Source organism: Schistocerca americana, chromosome 3 (genome assembly GCF_021461395.2).
Source record: "Schistocerca americana isolate TAMUIC-IGC-003095 chromosome 3, iqSchAmer2.1, whole genome shotgun sequence".
In the NCBI taxonomy this organism is placed as follows: domain Eukaryota; kingdom Metazoa; phylum Arthropoda; class Insecta; order Orthoptera; family Acrididae; genus Schistocerca; species Schistocerca americana.
The window spans coordinates 949437806-949451205 of record NC_060121.1 but is presented as its reverse complement, the minus strand read 5'-3'; the positions used below and the strand labels follow the sequence as shown (position 1 = coordinate 949451205).

The following is a 13400-nucleotide window of genomic DNA, read 5'->3' as shown; positions in this document are numbered from 1 at the left end:
CTTATTGGAATCGGAGAAATGCCACAAGTAATGAGATTAATTGGCAGGGGCACTACATTAGTAGTGTGTGGAAAAGTTGAGAAATTGAATCTGATGGGAGCCATGCTAGGGTAGTCTGTGCAGTTGTGATGACCACTGTGTCTGGATGGCTTAGTGGTGAGAGCATCTGTCCAGTAAACAGAAGACTCCAGTTCAAATACTGATCTGGCACAAATTTACAACTTTCCCAGTTGATTTCAAAAAATGGTTCAACTGGCGCTGAGCACTATGGGACTTAACATCTGAGGTCATCAGTCCCATAGAACTTAGAACTACTTAAACCTAACTAACCTAAGGACATCACACACATCCATGCCCGAGGCAGGATTCGAACCTGCGACCGTAGCGGTCGCACGGTTCCAGACTGAAGCGCCTAGAACCGCTCGGCCACAATGGCTGGCACAATTGATTTAAATCAATGCCCACTCACAGCCAATGTCTGTAAATCCTCTGTGTCTTAATTCATAGTGGCTGTTGGATCAAAATGGTATCTGCTCTTTCGGACATGTCCAAAAGAACAGACCCCACATACATACGTTAATAATTAATGAGAAAAAAAGCTAACTGACTACAATATCCACAAGACAAATTGATTTTTGCTGTTTAAAGCTCGATACTACAAGCAAATGAAATTCACTTTGAAAGTGAGTAAAACTTTCAAAAAGATTGTTGCTCATAACCTGAAGTTCATCCAAATGCATAATGAATATAATTACACTAGGATCAATACATAACAACAGCTTATAATAAAAAAGACATAGTTTTTTCCTCTCTTTAGCAGTTTGTCCCCAGTGCACATGTAATCCAAACAAAATAAAATGAACAATTATGTGCAAACAGTGTAAATACATAATTTTTTTTTATTCTAGTCTTGCAGACATGAAAAACATTTAAATGCTACGTAGCACTTCGAGGATGAGAAACATTTTTTGCTCATGATGTAATCCCACCTGAGACAGTGCTTCCCATTCCAGAAATGTTGGTGAATTAATATTGCATTCCACTTCTGGTTCTTCTTTAGATTTCTGAATGCGCATCTTGAGCCATTCTTCCACAAATCCAAACGTAACAAGAGGAGCCACCATTGTTGCCTGCCGAAAGGTGTCCAACATATCTGACCTGCAGCGGTGAAAGAAGGAAGAAAACTCCTCGTCACTATCAAAGTCGAGGGATGAATATGCTGCAATGTCAGCATTTGGGCCATTGCGATAGGAAGGATACCCAACCTGAAAAATCGCTAAATGAATCTATTTATACTTTCATAACAGTATCACATATTCAGTCAAAAATGTGTAGGACTCTGGCAAGATAGCAAGACAAACTAGCTGTTCTACTAAAATAATTGCCAATGTATTCAAGATAAAATATATGGAATAGATAAGTTAGGTCCAATATGTAATATAATGGAAATGCAACCACTCCCCTACAGCAGATCTGAGTGCGGAGCTCAGTAACACATGAAAGAAAACAGCATTCACAGTAGCTTTACAGCATTAGTGCTTTTTCCAGGCACAGCACACACTTTTTGTGTGTGAATGTGTGTTCTATTGCTGGAAAAAAAGCTAGTGCTCAAAACCTAGTGTGAATGCTGTTTTCTGATATGAGTTACTGTGCTCCACACATTGGTCTGCTACAGGTGAGTGGTTACCTTTCCCTTATTTTACATACTGCACCACACACGAATTTCCATTATTATTCTAAATAATATACAATGTGTTCTTTCATGCTTTTTCTGACGATATAGAGATTTTCAAATTTTCAGAAGAGTTAGTGTTATCATTCCAAACTATGTGTTAAAAGCTCCAGTAGCTATCTTCTTCAACTGCATTGAACATAGGTATCTTTTGCTTGCTATCAGGGCTCCAGCCATACTAGTTATTTTGTGGAAGTGCTCGAAACTGTGAGCTACTGAGATCTGCACTTGAGACAAACAATATGGTTGACACACAGAAACCACCAAAATACTGTGTAACTTGACTACATTCACTCAGTTGCACAGCTGAAAATCTGGAGAGAAGATACAACTAACAAGTCTGCAAATGATTATATTAACAGGTTACACGATAATGGTCAATGATTCAGTCAGTCAGTTCACTATTAAAAACAATAGGTTACAGGATTAAAATGAAATTGCAACAGAAGGAGCAATTTATTTTTGCCCAACTTGCAAATATTTTTTCTTTATCTTGTTGCCATGTTAAAATTAGCTTCTTTCACAAAAACACAGTGGGGTTTACACAAATTCATCTCACTAACATGCTAATGAAGTTGCAACTGAATTCTGAAATAGAATACTATTAAAGAAATAACTGAAGGCAAATAAGGTCAATAGCTTAACAAAAGCCCACGCTCGGCACACAAAAATAAACGTATGATTCCTTCACTTACGTTATTACAGTTCTACACTAATTCTCAGTTCACTTAAAATAATTACACTATTTCACTGAAAAAATCTGTGATTACTCATACATCACATTACATCAAAAAGTTCCGCATGTAGCTGTATGGTAAAATACTCTCCACTCTTCATGGTATCATTTGCCAAAAACTTGTTTCAATATCTGGAACCATTTCTGAGATATGAAGGGTGTTATGAATATTTCACTTTCACTCTATCGTTTGCATGCACCATTGGAAGTGAGTGCTTCACGTACAATCAATCTTTTTCAGATTGAGGATTGATACAGATCTCATCTTAAGGTTAAAGATTTTTTTTTTTTTTTTTTTAATCTAGCAAATGCAAAATCATAGCAAACCCTATTTTTCATTGCAAAGTATTCGCATTTCATGCAGTACCTTAGTTAATATATTAACTATGGTTATTAACGAAAAGATAGGCAGTTCATTGTGAAGCTAATGGATGAGGCTACAAGGTGTCAGAGAAACAAGTTTTTTCGCCAAATAGTTTCTTTACAATCATCTGAGAAATGTTGCAGTGCAGCCTGCATGCTCACACGTCATTCTTGTAGTGTAGCTGAGGCAGGGAGAGAATGTTTTGTTCATAGCAGACAAAGCTTACAGCTCAGCAGGTGACGCCACACTAAGGTAGCCATCCCTTGTAAAGAAGGTTGGACTTCCCTAGCACTGAGAACAATAATGCACTTCTATGCATGGACCAAGTTATCTCACATTAGCTCTATGTCGGTTGCTGTCATATGATTTATTTAGTGAACCAGAAAAGTATATGACTATATGTGATAATCATTTAGCTCTTCAGCACTATGAACTGTATATGCAACCAACTACCATATGACTGTTCACTCTGATCAGCTACCATGTTGTACGCACGTAACGAATAAAGTAAGGACTCTACATGATATAAACTCAAAGTAGAAAGAAAATTCTATTTTATTTTCCAAATAATCATCTGACATAGAAAGGAATGATAATGGGAAGTAATGTGACTCAAATAATTTAAATTACATAATTATAACCTGCAGCGTCTACAATCTCATTTATTAAAGGGCATCATGGCAGAGACGAGCTACATTTACTTTAACTAATAACTGCAATGGTCAGGTCACAAATAGACAAACTCAACATAATAGTCCAAAGTATTTCCTAGTATTTAAGTAGACTCATAAAAACCTTTTTACCTTTATAATTTTGGGGCCAGTTGACTGTACCCATTTTGGGACAAATGTGAGGAAAACTGGATCCTTTGAGATGAGCTCGTGTTTAAAGAAAGACATCCACAGACTATTCGCATAGTGTGCCAGAGTGAGACTAGGGTGCTGGGTGAAAGTAAGGATGGCATCCAGATATAAAGAAAAGTTTGGTGGCCGTCCATTTGCACCATCCTCTTTTCCCCACAGCACACACAATTGAGTGCCCAGTCCCGTTAGAACCTGTAGAATATTATACATACATTAGAAGTCATACAAGAGCACAGTTTCTATAAACAATGAACATACGAAAAGATCCTGTTAACACTGTATAACACTATGTATCAAATTACAATAAAATAAGGGAAAGGCAACCATTCACCTATAGTGGACAGAGCACAGAAACACATAACAGGGAACTGCATTTACACTAGCTTTCGAGCTCTTGCTCTTTTTGTAGCAAAAGTACACACATTAACACACAACCACACAGATACCCAAATGGACACTCCCATGGAAATGATGAGACTCATTACTGATGATTGATTACTGAAAACAGTTGCCTGAGCTAATGGAGGTGGGGAGGGGTTAGGAAAGGATGCAATAAAGTGGGGGTAACGGGGCAGAGACAAGGCTTTGGTATACAACTCCGGGGCTGCACAACAAGATGAAAGCAGTAAAGAAGGTGGAGCAAAAAGAGATGTAAGATACCTTTCCTTTTACATGCTCTATGTGTCCATTCCTGCCCCCTCCCTGCCATCATCAGCTCAGGCAACAGTTTTCAGTAATCAATCATCAATAATCAGTCAAACCATTTCTACAGGAGCGTTCATTTGGGTACCTGTCTGATTGTGTGTGTCTTAATGTGTGTATTTTTGCTAGAAAAAGAACAAAAGATCGAAAAGTTAGTATGAATGCAGTTTCATGTTATGTGTTTATGTGCTCCATGCATTGGTCCGCTAAAATTGAGTGGCTGCCTTTTCCTTATTTCATGTATTTCTCCATCCAGAAATTTCCATTATTGTTAAATTACAATAATGCACACTTCTTTTTGGTCTGATGCTCTGTTTAACACTCATCTTTCAATTTAATTATCACCAGAAATTCTAACCAAATTCAGAATGACACTCATAATGGACTATCCAGCCTACTTCAAAGGAACATTAACAAATCAATACAATACCACATATTACTGATTTTGTATATCACTGGTAACTACAATTACAAATGAAATTAAAAATATTTGAGACAAAAGAGTACTGCTTATTTACTGGCTATTAAAGCAGGATAAACTTGTGCAGAACTAAGAGAGACACTAACTATAAACACAAAAGTGTCTTAGATTTCTAGTGCTTTCGTCACCCAACAAGAAAGATGTAAAAAGAGAAGAAAATTCATACCAAATGTTGAATTTTTTTCTGAAACATTTGATTCAAGGTTCTGAATACAAACCCTTTTTCACTAGGAAGCAAGTGCTCCAAACAGTAACATCCAACAATTCAATTGTGGTACAAAGTGATAAGCATCATTATGTAAAACATTATGGTAAACAGAGATTAAGATTATAATGCAGTTTACACACATATATGTTAAATATAAATGTACACTTTCTCTTAAACCATACATCAGCATACAGTAATGACTGCATGTATCTTACGATGTATCATTTATGACTGAAACTACATATCCCATGTACCGTAGTTCTGTCTTAGTCCAAAGACTGATTTGATACAGCTGTCCACTTTAACCTACCCTATGCAGGTTTTTTCATCTATGCACATCTACTGCAACCTACATCTAGTGGAACTCGCATTTTCTCTTTAGTATCTGCACAGGATGCAATAACCCCACACACTACATGATAAGCACGGATACTTCAAGGGCCAATAGTGGCTCAATAATAGCCGGGCAACAGAACCCTATGCGAGGGAAATGAGCTAACCATATGAGTCCACCTATGGGAAACAGAGAGTCCAAACACATGTAGAGATGAACAAGGGAAGAACTCAGCACATAATGTCTGCTGGTGAGGATACTAAATCCCTCCCCCCTGACAGGCCCAGCCAAAAATGACCAGCTTGGGCTGTGATCTCCAGCGCAAAACCAGAGGGGTCCCTGCAGAACCCAACAGCGGACCAACCACCAAAGGAGGCCAGCTGACATCAATGGCATTGCTGGTAGGGTGGAACAACACAGAGGCTGCGGCAAAAGGGGGCAGCATTGGAAGCAAAGTAACTTCCATCAGGGAGGGGGAGGCGAAGCTGAGGAAGAAGGTGAATCAAAATTAATGGGCTCCACATCAGCAGGCACAAATGCAGGTTTCATTGGGGGCTGCTGCTGTATATGATGGGAGGACAGTGGAGCACGGGGAGGGGGTGGCAATGTAGAAGCATGCTGCTGCAAGTGGGAACCTTCAGCCAGAATTCCATCGTGACCCAAACTGCCATCCAGTAGACCATGGCGATGGTGTCCCAACAGTGCGCTGGCGTAGCTAATTTGAAAGGCAGGTCAGCTGCTCCCTACCAATATCCACCACAAACAACTGCTTGTGGCCCACCATGAGACCTAGCAGCCACACCTCATACTGGCCAACGGACTGAGCCCAAGCGGCAGCCCTGGGAGGTAAACTCAGTGGTCCACAGTAGGGCTGTTAATAAAGAATCAAATTATATCAATATATCGATATCAAAATGACAATATCAAGTGCCAATATTTTTATTTTATATATTTTTTGGCAATTTTGATAAATATTTGAAATTGTAATAGAAAATACTTTTACTTTCAAAGTGTGAAGGAGTCTAATTACATTTTGATCTCTCATCATGTCCAGTCTTTCTCTTTGACTGTGTGAAGCAAGTATAGGTGGACAAAAGAAGAAGGCTGATTGCACTGCTGGTGGGGGGAGGGGGAGGGGCAGTGTGAATGGAATAACAATATTTCCAATGTGAAGAAATAGCACACCAGTTGTGTTAAAAAGCAGTTTTAACACAAGTAATGTGCTACTTCTTCAGAAACAGCTGCTGAAAATGAACAAAAACTTAAATGCCCAGACAGGTCTTTGCTTTGGGTGGAGTCACGTGAGAGGAAATATGACGTAATCAGTGCTACCAACAGAAGCTGGCTTCACCATGCAATTTTCCTACATCAGCATGAAAAAAGTTTATTTCGACACATAGCCAATGACAAATTAAGAAAATAAAATATGAGAGATTAACTGCAATCGAATATTGCAAGACAGTGCATCATGAACACCTTTGTTAATTAGCAGTACAACAGTCGAGCAAAAAAGTATTGTAATACAACCTTTTCATCTGCACAATGCCCGAGTATTAACTGACAAATTTTCAAATTAGGTATTTTTCTTTCAATTCTTGCTCTAAGGTAGATAGGCAGGCTGCTAGCTTGTTGATGTACAGAACATCTAACAATGAATCAGTACTTAAACAATGGAAAATCCAGAATTGCTACTCAACATATAGTGGAGAAGCTGAATTGCAGATAGACACAATGAAAAGATTGTCACAAATAAAGCTTTTGGCCCATATGGCCTAGGTCAAAAATAGACGACCAACACACACACACACACACACACACACACACACACACACAACTTCTGTCTCAGGCAACAATAGCCACACTCAATAAATCAGTATTTAAATACACAACTCTAAAACCGGCAGAATATTTACAATGTGCAGCTGATATTTTTATAGGCTGATATGTTAATATTTTTGCCTGTAATATATTAATACTTTTTGTTTATATATCAGGGCCAATAATGACACTTTTTCACATATTGATATATCGGATTCCCAATATTTTTAAAAATATCGACAGCCCTCGTCCACAGTGATTCGTGACGTGCAACTTGGGCTGCAGAAGATCCAGGAGACCTGTGCCACCGTTCTACCAGACTGCACCCAATGACCAGTGTCACCTGGCATGTACTGAGAAAGCTCAACAAAGCATCGTCACAGGAAGCAGCAGACATGAACTTCTTCATTTGGGTTGTAAATGTACACACAAAGCATTCCATCTTAGAGTTATATGCCAGGTGAAACTGAGCAATAATCAGATGTTAGATACCATTGCAAACACAAATGTCCTCAAACTCCCGTAGCACAACTTGCCGACTGTTGACAGATACTACAGATATCAGTGTCCTGTGGGAGCCCTACATGGCAAAAATAACTGACAATGCACGAACCATGGCAGTTGACAATGTCAATGACAGCTTGGCTACACACAGGAAATTGGACAATGCATCAACCACCAACAACGACATAATGCCCAAAAAGAGGCTGGTGAAACCATCATGCATCCTGTCCCAAAGGTGCTTTGGGACCTCCCAAGGAGAGAACTGGCACAGTGCTGCAGACTGGTTATGTGCACAAGCCCTGCAAGAATGCATATGTTCAATGTCAAGACTGATTGCTGGCCAGTAAATGTAATGTCACGCCAGTGCCTTCATACAAGTCCTACCCCAGTGTGAGGCATGGAGCAATGGAAGCACGAGAGGAGAAAATGCCAAAGGAACAACCACACAACACTCTTGCTTAGCAAGCATGAAAACCCCCTGGACAACAATGAGCCAATCACACAGGAGAAAAAATGTATGCCATGTCTGATCACACCCAAAGAGATGTACTCCAGTTAATCCAACTGGACTACCTACGCCAAAAAAGGGTGTCAGCAGCCGTGACAGTCATGACATCACTTGTCATCAACAGAAAGTCCAACATAATTTGCTGAAAGCCCTCATCCAACGTGACCACGTGATACTCCTGCCAATCAAACCCCACTTCAGGCATCACCAGCAACTGTGATAGTGCATCAGCATTGGCATGCTGGGCAGTAACGAATGTCAACAGCAGTTACTGAGAAAGAGGGCCCACTGCTACAACTGGTAGGCAGTCCTATCCAACAGTTTGGAACCAATGGTTTCCTAATTTGGAGGAACCCTGTCCCATACAGGAAGAGGTGGATCTTTCTAACTCCAAATATAATACCCAAGCCATCTTTTCCACCAGTGAATAATCACACTGTGACATGGGAGGTTTTTTTTTTTTTTTTTTTTTTTTTAGTGATGGGCTGTTTGGTCCTGATGGAACAGTATGGCACCAAGGCATGCATCACAGGCCAAGTTGTAAAGGACACCCAACAGGGAGTAGAGTATAAACACTGCTTGAAAGACTGAAAAACCATCCAAATGTCATCAAGGTAATTGACACTACAGGGAATGTAAATTGCATCCAATAGCAACTGCAGGTACACATGATGCAAGTCGAAGCAATGGAAATACTATCGACGACAGTGCTACCAAAGCAGAGGTACTAAACACAGCCTTTCGAATTTCCTTCACCGAAGAAGACAAAGTAAATATTCCAGAATTCAAACCAAGAACAGCTGCCAACTTGAGTAACTTAGACGCAAATATCTTCAGAGTAGTGAAGCAACTTAAATCACTTAATAAAAGCAAGTCTTCTGGTCCAGAGGTATACCAATTAGGTTCCTTTCAGAGTATGCTTAAGCAATAGCTCCACACTTAATAATCATGTACAACTGCGCCCTCAACAAAAGATCTATACCCAAAGACTGGAAAGTTGCACAGGTCACACCAACGTTCAAGAAAGGTAGTAGGAGTAATCCACCAAATTACAGGCCCATATCATTAACATCGATATGCAGCAGGATTTTGGAACATATATTGAGTTCAAACATTATTAAATCTCTCTAAGACAATGGACTATTAACAAACAGTCAACTCTGATTTAGAAAAAATCGTTCTTGTGAAACACAACTACCTCTTCACTCACATGAAGTGTTGACTGCTACTGACAAGGGATTTCCAATTTATTTCTTATTTCTAGATTTCCAGAAGGCTTCTGGCAGTGTACTACACAAGCGGCTTATAGTGAAATTGCGTGCTTATGGAATATTGTATCAGTTCTGTGACTGGATACATGATTTCCTGTTAGAGGGGTCACAGTTTGTAGTAACTGGCGGAAAGTCACTGAGTAAAACACAAGTGATTACTGACATTCCGCTCTGGCTGTCCCTTACCTATATAAATGATTTAGGAGACAATCTGAGCAGGCATCTTAGATTATTTTCAGATGATGCTGTCGTTTATCGTCTAGCACACTAATCAGCAGATCAAAACAAATTGCAAAACCATTTAGAAAAGATATCCGAATGATGCAAAAATTAGCAATTGACTCTGAATAATGAAAAGTGTGAGGTCACCCACATGGGTGCTAAAAAGAATCCATTGAACTTCTGTTACTCGATAAATCAATCTAATCTAAAGCCTGTAAATTCAACTAAATACCTATGAATTACAATTAAGGACAATTTAAATTGGAAAGAACAAACCAAAGACTGAGTTTTACTGTCAGAAAACTTAGAAAATGTAACAGATCTACTAAAGAGACTGCCTACACTATGCTTGTCTGTCCTCTTTTGGAGTACTGCTGCAGAGTCTGGGATCCTTATCAGATAGGATTAACAGAGTACATTGAGAAAGTTCAAAGAAGAGAAGCACATTTTGTATTATCACAAAATAGGGGAGAGAGTGTCACGGACATGACACAGGATTTGGGACAGACAGCATTCAAATAACGGCATTTTTCGTTGCAGCAGAATCTTCTCATGAAATTTCAATCACCAACTTTCTCTTCCGAATACGAAAATATTTTGTTGACACCGACCTACACAGGGAGAAACGACCATCATAAGAAAATAAGGGAAATCAGAGCTCGCATGGAAAGATATAGGTGTTCATTTCTTTTGTGCATTGTTCGAGAGTGGAATAATAGAGAATTATTGTGAATGTGGTTCGATGAACTCTCTGCCAGGCACTTAAGTATGATCTGCAGAGTATCCATGCAGATGTAGATGAAGCGGGGAAAAATACTGGCCTCCCAACGACTTCGGTAACAACTCTGCCTGCTGCAGAAAGGGATACAAATCTGTGACACATCACGCATTGACTATCTGTTTAAAATCACTGCAAAGGCACACGGCACTATTGAGCTTCTGAATCACCACCAAAGGGGTGGCCCACTGATTCAACAAAACAGGATAAATGATGCCCAGATCCAGTCAACACTGCAACTGAGCCCCTACCTTGTCACGCATAGTGAAAGGAATGGGGGGGAGGGGGAGAGACAAAATTTGGATAAAAGGACGGAGAGGCACACAGCAATCAATTGCAATCCTGTTAGTTTTTAGTACTCTTCCACATCTAGATTTCTGCTATAAATAGCCATCTTCAGTGCATCTGAGTTACAATCCAACAAACTCATGGCAGTACATGGCACCACACAATCTTACTGGTGCATAGGCAGAAGGAATCATGTATGTGGATTGCAAATCAAATGCACTGAAGATGGCTATTTATGGCCAAAATGTAGATATGCAAGAATAATCAAAACTAATGGGATCGTGACTGATTTCTGTGAGCCTGTTGTAATGGATCTGGGAGATGTGGTATTTTTTTTACCGGATTTATCGATACCAAATTGTAAATGTTTTCTTATATTTTTTGTCAGAATTTTTTTATTGTAATTTGTCTTATTATATGTTAATTTACTTATATTTTTGTGAGTGAAAGCATATTGATTACTATTAGTAAATGTGTCGAAGAATAGCAAAGAGACTGATTACAAGTGGAAGCTTGTGTGTTGTGTAAAATGTCTTTGATGCTGGAGTCGTCTTTGACTATAGTCAGTCGGCAGTTAACTCTTGGTGTGTGTTGACGGTAGAAGAATGTGCAGGTCGCCGTCATAAATAATTTTGAATTATGTTACTATTTTTTCTATACAAACTATAAGAAGAAACTACATTTGAAGAAATGGTATTTGAAGCACCAAAAATGAGGCAAACACATTCAACCAGGTCATTTCTGCAGCCGACAAAGATGCATAGTGGAATCATACTTCCACTAGACAACTGAAGCCAAGACCAATTCCGCCTCGTAAACATCTAACGGAAAAGGTACTGCCACAAAATATGCCAAATTTAAGTAAATAAAAAATAGTGAGCATATTTCAACTTTGTGTCTCGTCCGAGATACCATATTTCAACTGGGGACTGTAGCCGGGATATTGTGTTCACGAGATCTTCAACAGTGCTACGAGGAAGAAAATTTTTGTGTGTTAATACCAGTTTTTTTCAGAATGTGTGTTACAGTATTTGTGTTCATCGGAAAGTAAAAGTTTTGGAGAAGAAATGTTTCGGCAAAAAATATAATTTTCGACAGAAGAAAATACTTCAAGAATTTTGGTCAACAATCACATGGATGGAAAACGTGGATTTGCAACAGTAGAAGAGTGTTTCAGATAAGTCACGAAACCTTCGTATTTTGTTAAAACAATCTTTTTATCTTGTTTTGTATTGTTGCGTATACATTTTTTTTTCTTCACAATGACTTATGAGATTTTCGAGAGTATTGTGCCTAAAGTAGAAAGTAGTAATTTAATAGACTTCGAAAATCAGGACAGGTCAAATGAAACAGAAAGAACCGATCAATTTGATTTAAAAAGTTTTCTTGTAAATTTCACGAAAGAAATTAAACAATCAGTTGACGACAATAAGACTTACTGGGATGAAAAAATTGATAACATTTTGTTGCAAGTCCAAGCAGTCAATACCCAAGTGGGTGATCTTTCAAACAGAGTTGGCAGTGTTGAGGAAAAAATTGAATCTGTGGAAGCAAAAGTAAATTAAATTGGTGCTAAATTGAGCGATGAAATTAATACTGTGAAAAATGAGTTACTGGCAGATAGGGAAAGAAATTTAATTGATTTTAATGAGATAAAAGGGAAAATAAAAAATTTGGATGAGAACACAAAAGTTTCAGTAAAAAATGTACAGCAAGAAACTGACAATCGTTTGGTTACTCTAGCTAAAAAAGTAGAGTGCAATGATTTAGAAAACAAAAAATCTGTCAAAGAACTTAGCGAAAAAATTGAGTTTTGACATTGAATTTCAAAGCAAAAATCACAATGTCGACACATGCAATCTTGTATCTAATATTCCAGTGAAGCACTTTTCGGTAGATGGACCCTTACATCCTGTTGATTTTATACAGTATTGTAAGGATTGTTTTTTACCTCACTCACCAGATGATATGAAAATTAAATTTGTGAAAAAATTCTTGGAAGGGGAAGCTTTGACTTGGGCAAACCAGATTGTAACTTTGGGGATGACCTTTTCAGAATTTGAATCAAAATTTCTGGAAAATTTTTGGGATGATCTTAAACAAACTAGAATCAAAAGTGAATTTTTGAATGGGAGAAACTATAGAGAATCAGATGGGAACATGAAACAATTTTGCAAAAGTGAACTTCAAAAACTTATTCATTTAACAAAACCTTTGGATGACTTGATCAAAATTGATACCTTAAAAAGAAGATTGCCATCAGCAATGCAGTTGAGTTTAGTTCATTGTCCTGATAGTAATGTAGAGCAGTTTCTCAATTATATTGAAAAGTTGGATAGGGTAACAACAAGAACACACAATGGGTTTACTCAGACAGGTAATGGTAAAAACTGGGGAAATGATAACTTTCAAAAAAGGGAACAAAACAATTATCATGGTGTCAGTCAAAATTCAAGGGGATATAACAATTTTCAAAAGAAGGACCATAATTTTCATCCAAAACAAGAAAAACATTTTCACGGAAATAATCAGCAAAATAGAGAACACTTTAGGGATCAAAATCACAGAAATTTTGCTAGAGATCAGTACAA

General features: G+C 38.3%; 1 protein-coding gene across 1 annotated transcript in view; it reads right to left on the bottom strand.

Annotated features, from left to right (window-relative positions):
- Nucleotides 1-13400, bottom strand: part of LOC124607247 (exportin-5) — a 193846-nt gene that overhangs the window by 99014 nt on the left and 81432 nt on the right. Inside the window, exons 7-8 of the mRNA XM_047139523.1 lie at nucleotides 3636-3887; nucleotides 990-1265 (exon numbers count right to left, since the gene is read on the bottom strand). Coding sequence (XP_046995479.1) covers nucleotides 990-1265; nucleotides 3636-3887 — 528 coding nt within the window. The remainder of the gene's footprint in view (nucleotides 1-989; nucleotides 1266-3635; nucleotides 3888-13400) is intronic.